The following is a 15,710-nucleotide window of genomic DNA, read 5'->3' on the forward strand; positions in this document are numbered from 1 at the left end:
AGAGTTCTGAATAATAAAAAAAAAGCTTAGATGCCTTCTTTTTCAAATAAAGATATCAAGAGAATGAAGAAAAATTGATAATAGGAGTAAATTAGAAAGTTGCTTAAAATTGCATGCTCTATCTGAATCATGAAAGAAAAAAATTGGGTTCAGTGTCCCTTTAACTGGGTTATGTCTAGAGGATATCAGGAAAAAAACTGGTTAATATTAAGGTAAATAAAACTCCAGGCCCAGATGGCATACACCCAAGGGTTTTACGGGAATTTAGCACTGTTATAAACAAACCTCTACTCTTAATTTTTAAATACTCATTATCCTCAGGCATAGTACCCCAGGATTGGCATAAAGCTGATGTGGTGCCACTCTTCAAAAAGGGAAGCAGGACTGATCCAGGAAGCTATAGACCAGTTAGTCTGACCTCATAGTGGGGAAGATTCTTAAATGGATTATATTTACAAGTGTATTCGTGTAAACAAGATAATGAGTTCAAAATCAGCATGGTTTTATGAGAAATAGATCATGTCAAACTAATCTAATTAGATTCTACGAGGAAATAAGTAAAAATATAAATATAAAGGGGAATTAGTTGATGTGATATACTTAGATTTTGCAAAGGTGTTTGATACAGTGCCACATGAGAGATTAATGTAGAAAATTAAGGGACTGGGTATATCTGAAAATGTTAGCTCATGGATAAATAACTGGATAAAAGATAGGGAGCAAGGAGTAGTAGTGAAAGGATCATACTCAGATTGGATAAAGGTAATCAGCGGAGTCCCCCAGTGATCAGTACTTGGTCCTGTTCTGTTCTTTTAAATATTTTTATTAATGGAGCATTTTTGCATATTATACAAAGTTATGTAAATCATTAGGTCAGAGCAGGATTAATTTTCGTTAAAAGGCGATCTGCAAAAATTAGAAGTATGGGCAGGTAAATTGAAAATTAGATTGAATAAGGGAAAATGCAATGTTCTACATTTTGGAAGTAAAAATAAGCAGGCAACGTATTATTTAAATAGGACAAGACTTAGCCAAACAGAGGAGAAAAGGGATTTGGGAGTAGTAATAGATAACAAGGGATTCATTGATTCAAGGGAGGAAAGCATAATTCTATCACTATATAAATCCCTGGTGAGACCTCACCTTGAGTATTGAGTGCAGTTCTGGAGACCGATCTCAAAATAATACATTGCAGACCTAGAAAAAGTTCAGAGAAGGGCCACAAAGCTAATAAATGGAATGGAGAATTTAAGCTATCAGGAGAGGTTAGCCAAACTGGGTCTGTTCTCTCTAGAAAAAAGGCACTTGAGAGGTGACATGATTACTTAATATAAATCTATTCGAGCCCTTATACAGAGATGGCAGAAGCTGTTTATTCCAAGAAAATTGTTTGTGACAAGAGGTTACAATTTAAAGTGAAGGTCAATTTTCATCAATGAGTGCACGGTTTTTAAAAATACTTTTAAAAACAGGGGCACTTTCATTGATGAAAGTTAACATTGCACTGGATTTTAAGAAATACTTACCTTTTACTCCTGCAAAACCGGATTGCCGATCTCAGCCTCAGTTCCTCTGTACTGACGTCAGAAATGACGAAAACCGGCTTCCTCCAATCATGGCTTGCACCCCAGAGCGTCCAGCTTGTGATGCCTGGCTGTGATTGGAGGAAGCCAGTTTTGTCATTGCTGTGGTCAACAGCAGGAAGAAGAAGGAGGGGGATCGTCGATCCGGCTTTGCAGAAGTAAAAGGTAAGAATTTCTTCAAATCCAGTGCAATGTTAATTTTCATCAATGATAGTGCCCCTGTTTTTAAAAGTATTTTTAAAAACTGGGCACTCATTGATGAAAATTGACCTTCACTTTTAAGGCTGGAGTAAAGGAGATTTAATCTCCTGCAACGGACACATTTTTTCACTATAAGAGCAATAAAATTGTGGAACTCATTACCAAAGGATGTAGTGAATGCCAATACCTTAGATATGTTTAAAAATGGTTTGGATACATTTCTGTCTAGAAACACAATTCAGGGATATGATTGCTTGTGTTAAATGGGTCACTTTTAATGGGATTAATTTAAGATCAACTGGAGCTTTTTGGTAAGTATCTTAGATTTGTATAGGTTGAACTCGATGGACTTCAGTCTTTTTTTTTCAACCTCATCTACTATATTAGAACATTACAATAAACTTATTTATTTTGCCTGCTTTTGCTGTAAAATACATTTTAAAAGTTGGGCTTGTTAATCTATCTCCTAGAGAGGCAGAAGTGCCCTGTTCTCTTAGTTGTCTTTGTTTAAAAGCATATCTAGATAGGCTCAGGAGCATTAATGCACTACTGCTCAGGAGCAGCAATGCACTGATTCAAATAGAGCATGCAATTTTAGGCAACTTTCTTATTTACTCCTATTATCAATTTTGTTTTGCATCAGCCAATCAGATTTTTTCTACCTTAATTTCGATTGGCTGAATCGGAATTGAAGGGACGCCATCTTGGATGACGTCCCTTAAAGGAACCTTCATTCGTCGTTATTCCGTCGGTTGAAGAGGATGGCTCCGCATCGGCTCCTTTGAAGATGGCTCCGCTCCGGATGGATGAAGATTGAAGACGCCGCCTGGATGAACACTTCTACCGGATGGAGGACCTCTTCTTGCCCCGCTTGGATGAAGACTTCTACCGGATGAAGGACCTCCTCTGCGCACCTTGGATGAAGAATTCGGCTTGGCTGAGTGAAGACGACTCAAGGTAGGATGATCTTCAGGGGGTTAGCGATAGGTTGGGGTTTGGGTGGGTTAGAATAGGGGTATGTGGGTGGTGGATTGTAATGTTGGGGGGGTATTGTATTTTTATTTTTAGGTAAAAGAGCTGATTACTTTGGGGCAATGCCCCGTAAAAAGCCCTTTTAAGGGCTGGTAAAAGAGCTGATTACTTTTGTATTTTAGAATATTAGAATAGGGTAGGGATTTTTTTTATTTTGGGGGGCTTTTTTTATTTTATTAGGGGGCTTAGATTAGGTGTAATTAGTTTAAACTGCTTGTAATTCTTTTTTATTTTTTTGTAATTTAGTGTGGGGGTTTTTGTATTATAGAATAGTTTATTTTATTGTATTTTATTTTAGGTAATTGTAGGTAATTTATTTAATTAATATGATAGTGTAGTGTTAGGTGTATTTGTAACTTAGGTTAGGATTTATTTTACAGGTAATTTTGTATTTATTTTAACTAGGTAGCTATTAAATAGTTATTAACTATTTAATAGCTATTGTACCTAGTTAAAATAAATACAAAGTTGCCTGTAAAATAAATATAAATCCTAAAATAGCTACAATGTAATTATTATTTATATTGTAGCTATATTAGGGTTTATTTTATAGGTAAGAATTTAGTTTTAAATAGGATTAATTTAGTTATTAATAGGAATATTATTTTGTTTCATTTAAATTATATTTAACTTAGGGGGGTGTTAGGGTTAGACTTAGGTTTAGCGGCGACGTTGTAGCGGCGACGTTGCGGGCGGGAGATTACGGGTTAATAATTGTAGGTAGGTGGCGGCGATGTTAGGGTGGGCAGATTAGGGGTTAATACTATTTATTCTAGTGTTTGCGAGGCGGTAGTGTGGCGGTTTAGGGGTTAATACATTTATTATAGTGGCGGCGAGGTCCAGTCGGCAGATTAGGGGTTAATAAGTGTAGGTAGGTAGCGGCGACTTTGGGGGGGCAGATTAGGGGTTAATAAATATAATATAGGGGTCGGCGGTGTTAGGGACAGCAGATTAGGGGTTCATAGGGATAATGTAGGTTGCGGCGGTGTCTGGAGCGGCAGATTAGGGGTTAATAGTATAATGCAGGTGTCAGCGATAGCGGGGGCGGCAGATTAGAGGTTAATAAGTGTAAGGTTAGGAGTGTTTAAACTCCGGTTACATGTTAGGGTGTTAGGTGCAGACTTAGAGAGTGTTTCCCCATAGGAAACAATGGGGCTGCGTTAGGAGCTGAACGCTGCTTTTTTGCAGGTGTTAGGTTTTTTTTCAGCCCAAAATACCCCATTGTTTCCTATGGGGATTTCATGCACAAGCACGTTTTCTCAGCTTACCGCTACCGTAAGCAACGCTGGTATTGAGGGTTGAAGTGGAGCTAAATTAGGCTCAACACACCCTTTTTTGAGCCTAACGCAGCCACTCAGACAACTCTAAATACCAGCGTTGTTGGAAGTGTGCGTTGGGAAAAAAAGCAAAACTCTAAATCTAGCGGATAGTGAGATATATTCAGACCCAAAAGTGGTCTATTATTTCCTACCTTCTAAAAATGATTTATACAGGTGGTCAAAGGTCCACGAGTGGCCTAATATAATACAGAGGGAAGGTAATCTTAAAAGAAAAATTTTGAGGTACTATATCATATTTTAGGTTATGACTGTTTATTTTAATGTAGGCTCACACGAGAACCCAACTGTACTGATATAACATGTAATGTATTATAGTTTTTCTATACTTTGTATGTTCAAGAACCTCAATAAAAAAAAAAAAAAAATCAGCTTAGCACCCAGGTGGGAAAGTGCTTAGCACTCAAAGGGTTAATGTTAAACATCATCAGGGAGAAGTTGTTTGAAAGTTCTTTGTTTCTTTTATTAATGTGTCTAAGAATTCTGCTATGTATGTGCGCAGTGTACGAAATGTTAGTCCATGATTCATTAGTTTTCAGTAAAATAATTTTATTTTCAGTTATCAAGAAATAATCATGTACTTGACTAGGTATGTCCAACTCCTGTCCCAAAGGGCCACAAGCGGGTCATGATTTTGAGATCCTTGTGCTTTAGGAATGATCAGACTGACAGAACATGATGGTTTTGCTGTTTTCAGCCAATAACATTATACGACCCTGGTGTGCTGGAGTTGAGCAACATAACTCTGACATGTGATCAGTATTTTCATTGCTCTTTGTTAGGATAATTTCGACCACATGCTAAGCATTATGCCAAATCCAAATATAACTGTAAGACAGGCTTTTAATTTAGTGTATCTCCTTTTCATATTATGATTGCTGTTTACTTGGCTGAAGTAGAGGAATTCTAAATAGAATATAAAGCTTAAAGGGACATGAAACCCAAAATTGTTCTTTTCTGATTCAGATAGAGAATACAATTTTAAAACAACTTTCTAATTTATTTCTATTATCTAAGTTGTTTCATTCTGTTGGTATCAATTGTTGAAGTAGCAGCAATGTACTACTGGTTTCTAACTGAACACATGGGTGAGCCAATGACAATCGGTATATATATGCAGCCACCAATCGGCAGCTAGAACCTAGGTTCTCTGCTGCTCCTGAACTTGCCTAGATAAACCTTTCCGCTAAGGTTAACACGAGAAGGAAGCAAATGAAATAATAGAAGTGAATTGGAAAGTTATTTAAAATTTTATTATCTATCTGATTAATGAAGGAAAATGTTTGGGTTTCATGTCCCTTTAATAACTTACACAACACATATTGACCCTGCCAGTATTATGCTAGGGAAATCCACCATAAGGTAGCTAAGAAGACACATTTTCTAGATTATTATACTGCTTTAAATCTTTATCAGTTTATATTATTTGACATCAGAATTAGAACCCTGAAATATGAAATAGTTTTTCTTGACAAACATGAATAATGAAATGATGTTGCAGTGTATGTTTCAGTTTTATTGAAATATGAAAATCAGATGAACGTCTTGTCGGATTACCTGGATATAGAAGAGCTTCCTGATATAGATGAACCAGTCTCCATCCTGGGAAGGCAATATGACACCAAAACAGGTTAGTGGTATAAATAAACCCTATATTTTGTCAATTATAGGCAAGGTGGGAAAGAATCAGGTCAGGCAGAAACTGATTCATAATTCAGATAGAACATACAGTTTAAAAACAAATATCTTCAATCATCAAATTCACTTTGTTCCTTTTGTATCCTTTGTTGAAGACCATTCTTAGGGAGGCTCTGGAAAGTGCATCTTTCTGGAGCACTATATGGCAGCAGTTTTATTATTATACACTAGTCCTAAAGCACCTGTACACGAGCCAAAACCCCCACTTGGATCCCCTCTCCCTCCTTCCCCTTCCATGCCACTGTCAACTTTTTTTTTCTTTCTGTAGTGCAGTGGTCCCACCCGCTCCTGCTCCCCCACTCATGTGCCCACCCTCCCTCGTGTGCCCACCCTCACTTGTGTGCCCCTCTCTCTGCTATCTGATCCACACTGACTGATCCTTCCTTATGGCCAGTTATGTTTGTCTCGCGCTGCAGTCTCTACTGCGCATGACTGCATCGGACAAACATACCTTTTCTAATATAGGCTAAGTGTTTATACAGCCCGTCTTATAACAATATGTCTGACTTCTCAGTGCTCCTGCTGTGATATATCTGTTAGTAATGATATTGGTGATATTGGTCTTCTGAAGTAGTTCATTCTTATATGCAGTTGTTATTTCAGTCCAGTCAAATCTATATCCACGAAACTAGACTGCAGTGTTATTATTGTATTTAATATTAAACAATTTAAAGAGACACTAAAGCCAAAATTCAACTTTCATGATTCAGATAGAACATGCAGTTTTAAGGTTTTTAAAGTTAACTTTTTATATGTACAGTTTCCGAGGTACAGCTACTACTGAGCATGTGCAGGATATCAGTGTATATGATTCTGTTATTAGCTGATGTCTGTCACATGATACAGGGGGCTGGCAAAGTGAAGTTTTTTTTTTTAATTTGTTAGTAAAAAGCTACTGCTCTTTTAAAATTCAGAGTAAGTGCTATTTGACTGTTTTTTTATAATGTATTTTTTGCTTATGAAATTCTATCGTATGCTTTTGTTTATTGTGAGCTAGGATTACATGTGTGCAAGAGATAACCATGTTTTTAAAAATGTAATATGGCCTCCGTTTTTTCTCTCTCATATATGTTTATGCCAGAAACCATTGTTCTACTTATATCACCCAAATCAATGAAGGGTTATTGTGAAATATCCCAGTGTTGCCATATTTATACAAGATAAAGATTATCTTGGCAGAGGTGAAATTAATGGCACAACAGATATTAGTGGGGTACTGATATTTTTTACTTCTTGAACAATAATTACAGCACAGAAACTGTGTGCTGATTGGAAACAGAAGTGTACAATTCAGATGATCTGCAATGGGTATCTTATTTTACTTAGCTGGACCTGAAATTATAGAGCAGACAGTTAAATGGACAGTACACACTAGAATTTTTATTGTTTTAAAAGATAGATAGTCCCTTTATTACCCATGCCCCAGTTTTGCATAACCACCCCAGTTATATTAATATATGTTTTACTTCCGTGATTACCTTATATCTAAGCCTCTGCAGACTGCCCCCTTATCTCAGTGCTTTTGACAGACATGCAGTTTAGCCAATCAGTGCAGACTCCTTAATAACTCCACGGGAGTGAGCACAATATTATCTAATATGACACACATGAACTAGTACTGTCTAACTGTGAAAAACTTTCAAAATGCTTTGAGCTAAGAGGCGGTTTTCAATGGTTTAGAAATCAGTTTGAGCCTACCTAGGTTTAGCTTTTCAAAAATACCACCAAGGGAACAAAGCAAATTTAATGATAAGTCAATTGGAAAGTTGTTTAAAATTTCATGCCCTATCTGAATCATGAAAGTTTAATTTTGACTAGACTGTCCCTTTAAGGATGATGAGGACTTTGGGAAAGACATTCTACTGTGATTGTCCTCTCCCCTTTAATGTGTTCCCAATGATCCATTTTTCCATTTTTACCTGCTGGAGTGTATTACAGTGTTTTTATAAATAGCTCCTTTACCTTTATTTTGAAATTTGAAATAGCTGACTGTTGTATCCCCACATATACTGATATTTTTTATTAAGTAATGGTTTAAAAGAAATCACACTTTTGTGTAGATATAGAGAGATAAGCTAATGGTATCTACTTTTCCTTCACACTCAGCCCATTAAATTGGGCTGTGGTTTCAATTAGTATAAATAGCTATTTAAAATACAAAATTATACATAAAGCAAAACTCTACAGCTGGTGTAACAAGTAATTGTAAACACATTAAGGGGAACCAATTTTACAATACACTGTCTCTTGGGAAAGATTAGCTGCCGATGGGAAAACAGTGGTAACACAGAGATGGGGAGGTTGTCAGGAATCTAGCATTTGTGGCCCTTCTAGTCCCTAGAATAGGTCTTACTGAAGCTGACAGGCTTTCTGAAACAGGGACAGATGGAGGTAACGGTGATTGCCTGTAATTTTGGGAATATATAGATGTAAGCTATGGTTACAATATATAGATGTAAGCTATGGTTACAATATATAGATGTAAGCTATATTTACAATTTATAGATGTTAACTATGGTTACAATATATAGAAATAAACGCTATATACAATGTATAGATGTAAGCTGTGGTTTCAATGTATAGATGGAAGCTATGGTTACACCATATAGGTGTAAGCTATGGTTAGACTATATATGTTTAAGCTATATTTATAATATATAGGTATAAGCTATATTTACCCCAATATATAGGTGTAAGCTATATTTATAATTTATAGATGGAAACTATATTTACAATATATAGATGGAAGCTATGGTTACAATATATATGTGTAAACTATGGTTGCAATATATAGATGGACGCTATGGTTACAATATATAGATGGAAGCTATGGTTACAATGATATAGATGGAAGCGATGGTTACAATATATATGTATAAGCTATGGTTACAATATATATGTGTAAGCTATGGTTACAATATATAGATGGAAGCTATGGTTACAATATATATGTGTGTGTAAGCTATGGTTACAATACATAGATGGACGCTATGGTTACAATATATAGATGGAAGCTATAGTAACAATGATATAGATGGAAGCGATGGTTACAATATATATGTATAAGCTATGGTTACAATATATATGTATAAGCTATGGTTACAATATATATGTATAAGCTATGGTTACAATATATATGTATAAGCTATGGTTACAATATATATGTATAAGCTATGGTTACAATATATAGATGGAAGCTATAGTAACAATGATATAGATGGAAGCGATGGTTACAATATATATGTATAAGCTATGGTTACAATATATATGTATAAGCTATGGTTACAATATATAGATGGAAGCTATTTTTACAATATATAGATGGAAGCTATGGTTACAATACATAGATGGAAACTGTGGTTACAATGATATAGATGGAAGCGATGGTTACAATATATATGTATAAGCTATGGTTACAATATATATGTATAAGCTATGGTTACAATATATAGATGGAAGCTATAGTTACAATGATATAGAGGGAAGCGATGGTTACAATATATATGTATAAGCTATGGTTACAATATATATGTATAAGCTATGGTTACAATATATAGATGGAAGCTATGGTTACAATACATAGATGGAAACTATGGTTACAATGATATAGATGGAAGCGGTGGTTACAATATATTAATGTAAGCTATGGTTACAGAGCGGGAATTGAACAATATGGAACATGATGCCAGATAAGCTACTGTTACACAGCAGGATTCAATCAAGTTACATTTGTAGAACCAAAATGGAACTTGATGTGGCTGAAGAATGGAAGTACTGTGATTTATCTACAATAGAATACAGAAATACATTTGTGTTCCTCCATGACAAGCCTGTTGAATTCTAGTGTTAATACTATTGACTTCCACAGGGGAAGTGTTGTGAAATGACATCATAATACTGTATCATAAATGGTGCTTAAATATAGTTACACAACTCTGGTACTTCTGCATTTTTATTGTGCTATATAACACAATGCAATTTATACTCTCATATTTCATATCAAAACATGGCAGCTTTAAAGCAGAGGATAAATAAGCTGCGGAGTTGGACTGGAGCAGGCTGGGAATGGAGATTAGATGCTAAATGAGTTAGAGATACTGAATACAACTGGAACAATCTGGATATGGGAAGTAGGCAAAATGAGAGTAATTAAATTCTATAAAATATTGTAATGCAAAAAATACACAGACCATGTGAGCTGTTTTATATCTACTAACTACTCCTTTGTCAATGTAATGAAAAGTACCAAGCTAATTAAGGATAGAAATGCAAAACTTTAATATTTAATGTAACGTAAAGTGAATGGATAATTATTTACTACATGCTGAGGGGAAGGTCACAAAGTAGTATCATAGGGATATTTAACACTAAGGGCTAGATTAGAAGTGGAGCGCTAATTTATTGAGCGTCCGCAAACGGGCAAAAAATATATCTCGGTTTAATTTCTTTTTTTTTTTTTTTTTTTTTAAATAAAAAACAACTGCACTAGGCAGTTTTTCGGGCTAAAAAAATTGTCAGGGGTGGGGTGTTTGGGGGGAAAAGTGCCTTTACATTGCGGTCTATGGGAACTATGTGTTCCCTTAAATATATATGTATATGCTTATATACATATATATTTATGTGTTAATGATATGTATATATAATCATATTCAATAAGATAGATTAAGGTACTCACAAAGGGAGTGCACCCAATAGTGCTAGTGGGACAGACTGGAACTTAGCAGTGTTCCAGTTCACTGTATGCAGGCAGGCTGTGCATCCAAGTGGGAGGTTCACACCAGTATGTCGCTGGTGCCTATGTAGAAATTAGAAAGCAGAGCTACCATAACCTAGTACAGTGTGGACAAGTGGGGTGAAAAATAATGGTAACACTTACAACAAGTGGTGCACATCCAGGTGCAGTAAGGACAAACTGGACTTCTCAGCCACCCAGTAGACTGTGCTTCCTCGTGAACAGGATCCACAGAAGATTCTTTGAGGGACTTTGCAGTACTGAGGAGACTGTTTAGAAAATCGCTCAGGTCCTAAATTGTTATCCTATTGTTGCTAAGTGAACATGTTTTGGGCAAGGAGGTATATTCCCTTCCTAATTTTCCTTGCTTTTTCATTTGAGTGAGAGCTCAAACCAATAAAAAATATATATTTTTTAGAGTAAACATTTTCAGTTTAACATCTTCGAAGCGCATGACAAGACATTCTCTTCATGCGCATCGCTACCTGTAGGCGCATGACAAGCCCTTCTCGTCATACAGGGGGATCGCTAATCAAACACTACAGGCCGGAGATCCTTGGTGGATTCATGGGAGTGCCGGCTGACATTACTACGTCACACAGGGCTTAAGGCAGGATTCACCTGGATGGGTTGAGGTTTTTCTAAAACCTCAATCTCAGCTCCCATAGCAGCTACAAATCTCCAAGACCCCTCATTTGAAAGAGAAAATTCTGCTTTTTCTCACATGCCATGAATATTAATAATAATAATGGCATTTTGTGAATCTACTGGGCCTGTTGAAAACACAATATATATTTTGTGTGGATCACTCTCTGAAATTTGACTACATTAGGGGTTTAAATGTAAGTTTCAAAAAAGCTCAAATTTGGAACAGCACTGGGGTGAAAAAAGGCTTAGCAGCAAAAGGGGTAAGAACATTATTATTGTAACATGTACAGTCTTGCTCATATTCTGTAACCGGTCTCTTCGAAGTCTTAAGCAAAGTTTGCTATTGGGGAATACCACAAACACAAGAGAATACCACAAATACAAGAGAAACAATACGCTTTTTAATAGAATAAGGTGAAACTTTTTAGTGGACCTTAAAGAGACATGAAACCCATTGTTTTCTTTTAGGATTTAGATAGAACATAAAATTTTAAATATATTTCCAATTTACTTCTATTATTACATTTTCTGTATTATCTTGATATCCTTTGCTGAGGGAACATCACTCCACTACTAGTAGCTAGCTGAACACAAGAAACAAATGTTCCACTAGTGTAGGATATGTACATATTCTTTTTCAACAATTAGATACAAACAGAACAAAGTACATTTGAAAATAGAAGTGAATTTGAAAGTGTCTTAAAAAGACGTGCTCTATCTGACTAATGCACGTTTAATTTTGACTTTCTTTTTCCTTTAAGTGATGTTTTGTTTCCCTCAAATTCAAAGTGTTATTTGCTGATGAACAACATCATACGCCATGTTTGCTTCCACTTGTTCCATTTGTACAATTGCTAATAATTAACTAGGCAAAAATTCCCTTTCTGTCAGTCCATTGGTTTACACATGGTAATATTTTATGTTGAAATATTTTTATTAGAGTTATTCATACCAACATGTTTCTAAACAGAACAAAATAAATCAGACATTGCCGAATGGCAGGAACATTCATCATAATATAAAATAACAGCTTATTTGAGTTCCGATATACATTTTCACAAATTTTAAAGTAATACTCTGTGAATATTGTGATTTGTTCTGTTTGTCCCCTTAAAGTAAATAAAAGAGAAAATAGAGGTAAGTAGGGGTGAGGGGGGAGGAAAGTAGAAGACAGAAAGGGTATTGATCACTCGTGGCATCATTTCTTATTTGTGCATAGAAGGTGTGTGGTCTAGGTCCTTACGCTTCTCTTTTTCAACATTTTTTCATATCATCCCATATTATCCATTCCTCCCACGTTTTTAAATATTAATTTCTATTGTCTAATAGAGCAGAAGCAATATTGGCCATTTGGTGGTAATATTTGAGTTTATGTAATATGTCATAATGAGGGACTGAGGTTTTCCAGAATTTAGCAATAACTGTCCTAACAGCCGTACAGATTATGCCAACCAATTTTGATTATTTCTTAGGGATCTCAGTAATACGGAAATGCAGAAGGGTTTTTTCTACTCTGAGGGTTATTTGTGTATCAAAGATTTCACTAAGTAGTGTAGAGGTGGTTGTCCAAATATCTTTAACTTTTGGGCACTCACACCACATATGTAGGTAAGTACCTTCTTCTAAGCAGCCGCGATAACAAAGGGGGTCTGGTGAACTAATTGAGGCTGTATGATAATGCTTAAATCTGCTAGGATAATTATACCATCTATAAACTACTTTGATGTGGTTTTCTTTCAAATTTGCCCTCATGGAGCAGGTCAACCCTTTTCTGATTATTTCTGCCCATTCCGTACTTTCCTTGGTAAATTGGACTTCCCCTTCACATTTTTGGATAATTTTTAGTTTGTTAGACTATGGTTCTGTGTTTAACATATTGTAAAGACCTGTAATCACTCCTTTGTTTCTATTGGAGGAAATGCATAATTTTTCAAAGAATGTATAAATAGCTGGACCCCCAATCTTTCTAACTTCTCCTACTCTAGAGGCTAATTGTAGGTAGTGGAACCAGGAATTTGATAATGTAGATGCTATATTATTGTACTGTTAGCTGAGGATATTGGTTCCCTGATATACATTTGCTATTATGTAGAGGCTTTTATTAGCCCAAATATTGCTAACTGTGTGTTTAATTCTATTTGAGGGTATTCCCAAGGGTGTAATTAATGAGTCTCTAGGGACTAAGTTAAACTTATTTTGTATCCTATCCCATGTTTTAATGGTATGTGATATTGTGCCATATGTGTACCATTTGCTGGCCTATCTTTCTTAAAGGTCCAAAACATCTGATAGAGTTTTATCTTTGCACTCTCTACTTGTAGCCAGGCTAGTTAATTATTGATATGATGTAGTAAGGCAGTTTGTGCTAATCTGGCAAAATTAAAATAAGCTTGGAGGTCAGGGACTCCCAACCCTCCAAAGTTTCTGCTTTTTAATAGGGTTTTTTATTTATTCTTGCTTTTTTATTTGACCAAATAAACTCAAGCATATTTCTCTGCAGCTCTTTAATATCTTTACTTGGAATTGTGATAGGAAGTGACCTAAATAGGTAAAGCAACTTTGGTAGTATTACAATTTTACTGACATCCATCTTTCCATAGAATGAGATCTTGTATGTGGCTCATATTTTCATCTCTGTTCTAAGAAATTTATACAAAGGTGGGTAGTTTCATTTGTATAAGTCTTCCAACCTTTAAGGAATCAAGACTCCTAGATATTTAATTGTTTGGGGAGCCCATTTGAAGTTGAAATTGATTTCTAATTAAAAAATTATGGTTGGGAATGTGTACTTCTATTGCTTCACATTTATCGTTATTTATCTTATACGCAGAAAGTATTTCAAACTTGGAAATTAGGTCATATATTATAGGTAGAGATAATGTTGGCTTGCTAATTGTTCAGATAATGTCATCAGCAAATAGAGATAGTTTATGTTCTATATTTCCAACTTTAATACCTGAAATGTCTTTATGGTTTCTAATGCTTGCAGCTAAGGGCTCAATACATAATGCAGAGGTGAAAGCGGGCATTCCTGCCTGGTCCCGTTATGTATATCTATTCTTTTTGATTGATAGCCAGCTATTCTCAAGTGTGCAGTTGGGTTGGTATAAATGGATTGCAATGCTTTCGTGTATGCCCCATTTATTCCAAACTGGGCCAATGTCTCATACATATAATCCCAGAAGACTCTATCAAATGCCTTCTCTACATCTAGGGATAGAAACATAGAAGGCACCCTATCCTTTGTTGCATAATCCAGCACGTTAGTAATCTTGAGGTCTTGATTTATGAGTGAGATAGGCCTATAATTCTTGCAGTGAAATTTGTCTTTACTAGGTTTAGGAACAACACAGATTCTGGCTGCCAGTAACTTTGTTGAGATATCTCCCCCCTCCATTATGTAGTTGAATGAGGACACCAAATGTGTAATTAACTCAAGGGAAAATTTCTTGTAGAAACTGCCTGAGAATCCGTCAGGACCAGGTGCTTTGTTACTTTTAAGCTGTTTTATTGATATGGCTATTTATTGGGGTGTTATTGGTGCATTTAAGCAGTCAAGCGATGTTTTATCTATTTTGGGTAAGTTACAATTGCTTAAGAAAGTTTTAATTTTATTTACTCTGTTTTCTGGTTGATTGTTTTAGATGGTATAGGATTTGAAAGAACTCTTCAAATGTATTTGCTATATGTGAGGGATTATTAGTCACCGTACCTGTCAGTGTTTGAATCTGTGGAATAGAAGTGGTCCGAGTTATGCTTCTGATTTTCCTAGCTAGCATATGGTCAGGTTTGTTAGTGTAAATAAAATATTGTGCATTAACTATTCTTAAAGGGACACTGAACCCAATTTTTTTCTTTCGTAATTCAGATAGAGCATGACATTTTAAACAACTTTCTAATTTACTCCTATTATCAAATTTTCTTCATTCTCATGGTATCTTTATTTGAAATGCAAGAATGTAAGTTTAGATGCCGGCCCATTTTTGGTGAACAACCACAATACATTTATCCGCCAATAAAAAGTGCTGTCCAGAGTCTGAACCAAAAAAAATCTTAGATGCCTTCTTTTTCAAATAAAGAAAACTAGAGAACGGAAAAAAAATGATAATAGGAGTTAATTAGAAAGTTGCTAAAAATTGCATGCTCTATCTGAATCACACACACAAAACAAATTTGGGTTCAGTGTCCCTTTTAAACAGAGCCTCCTCATCTAGCAGTTTATCTAGTTCCCCTTGTTTGATTTTTATTTTGTCAGCTAGATTAGTACTTCTATTCTCAACATGTAATCTATAAAGTTCTTCTATTTCCAACTTTTTTTGTTTAGTTAAGTCTTGTTTTGTTTTAGTGAGATATGCTTTTTCTTGAATTAGTTGTCCTCTAAGGAAAGCTTTAAATGGTCCCCAAGTGAATAGAGGGTTAATTGTTGAACCTTCGTTAATAGACCAGAAGTGTCTTATCTCTTGTGTTTTTTTTTGACAG

General features: G+C 35.5%; 1 protein-coding gene across 3 annotated transcripts in view; it reads left to right on the top strand.

Moving 5' to 3' along the window:
• Nucleotides 1-15,710, top strand: part of ATG4A (autophagy related 4A cysteine peptidase) — a 179,209-nt gene that overhangs the window by 100,661 nt on the left and 62,838 nt on the right. For 2 of the 3 annotated variants that reach the window (XM_053699137.1, XM_053699136.1), the window contains exon 2: nucleotides 5,667-5,783. In XM_053699137.1, coding sequence (XP_053555112.1) covers nucleotides 5,690-5,783 — 94 coding nt within the window. In that variant the 5' untranslated portion in view covers nucleotides 5,667-5,689. Of the gene's footprint in view, nucleotides 1-5,654; nucleotides 5,784-15,710 lie in introns of all 3 variants that reach the window. The other variant, XM_053699135.1, reaches the window with a different exon arrangement.

This window comes from Bombina bombina, chromosome 1 (genome assembly GCF_027579735.1).
Source record: "Bombina bombina isolate aBomBom1 chromosome 1, aBomBom1.pri, whole genome shotgun sequence".
NCBI classification, from domain to species: Eukaryota; Metazoa; Chordata; class Amphibia; order Anura; family Bombinatoridae; genus Bombina; species Bombina bombina.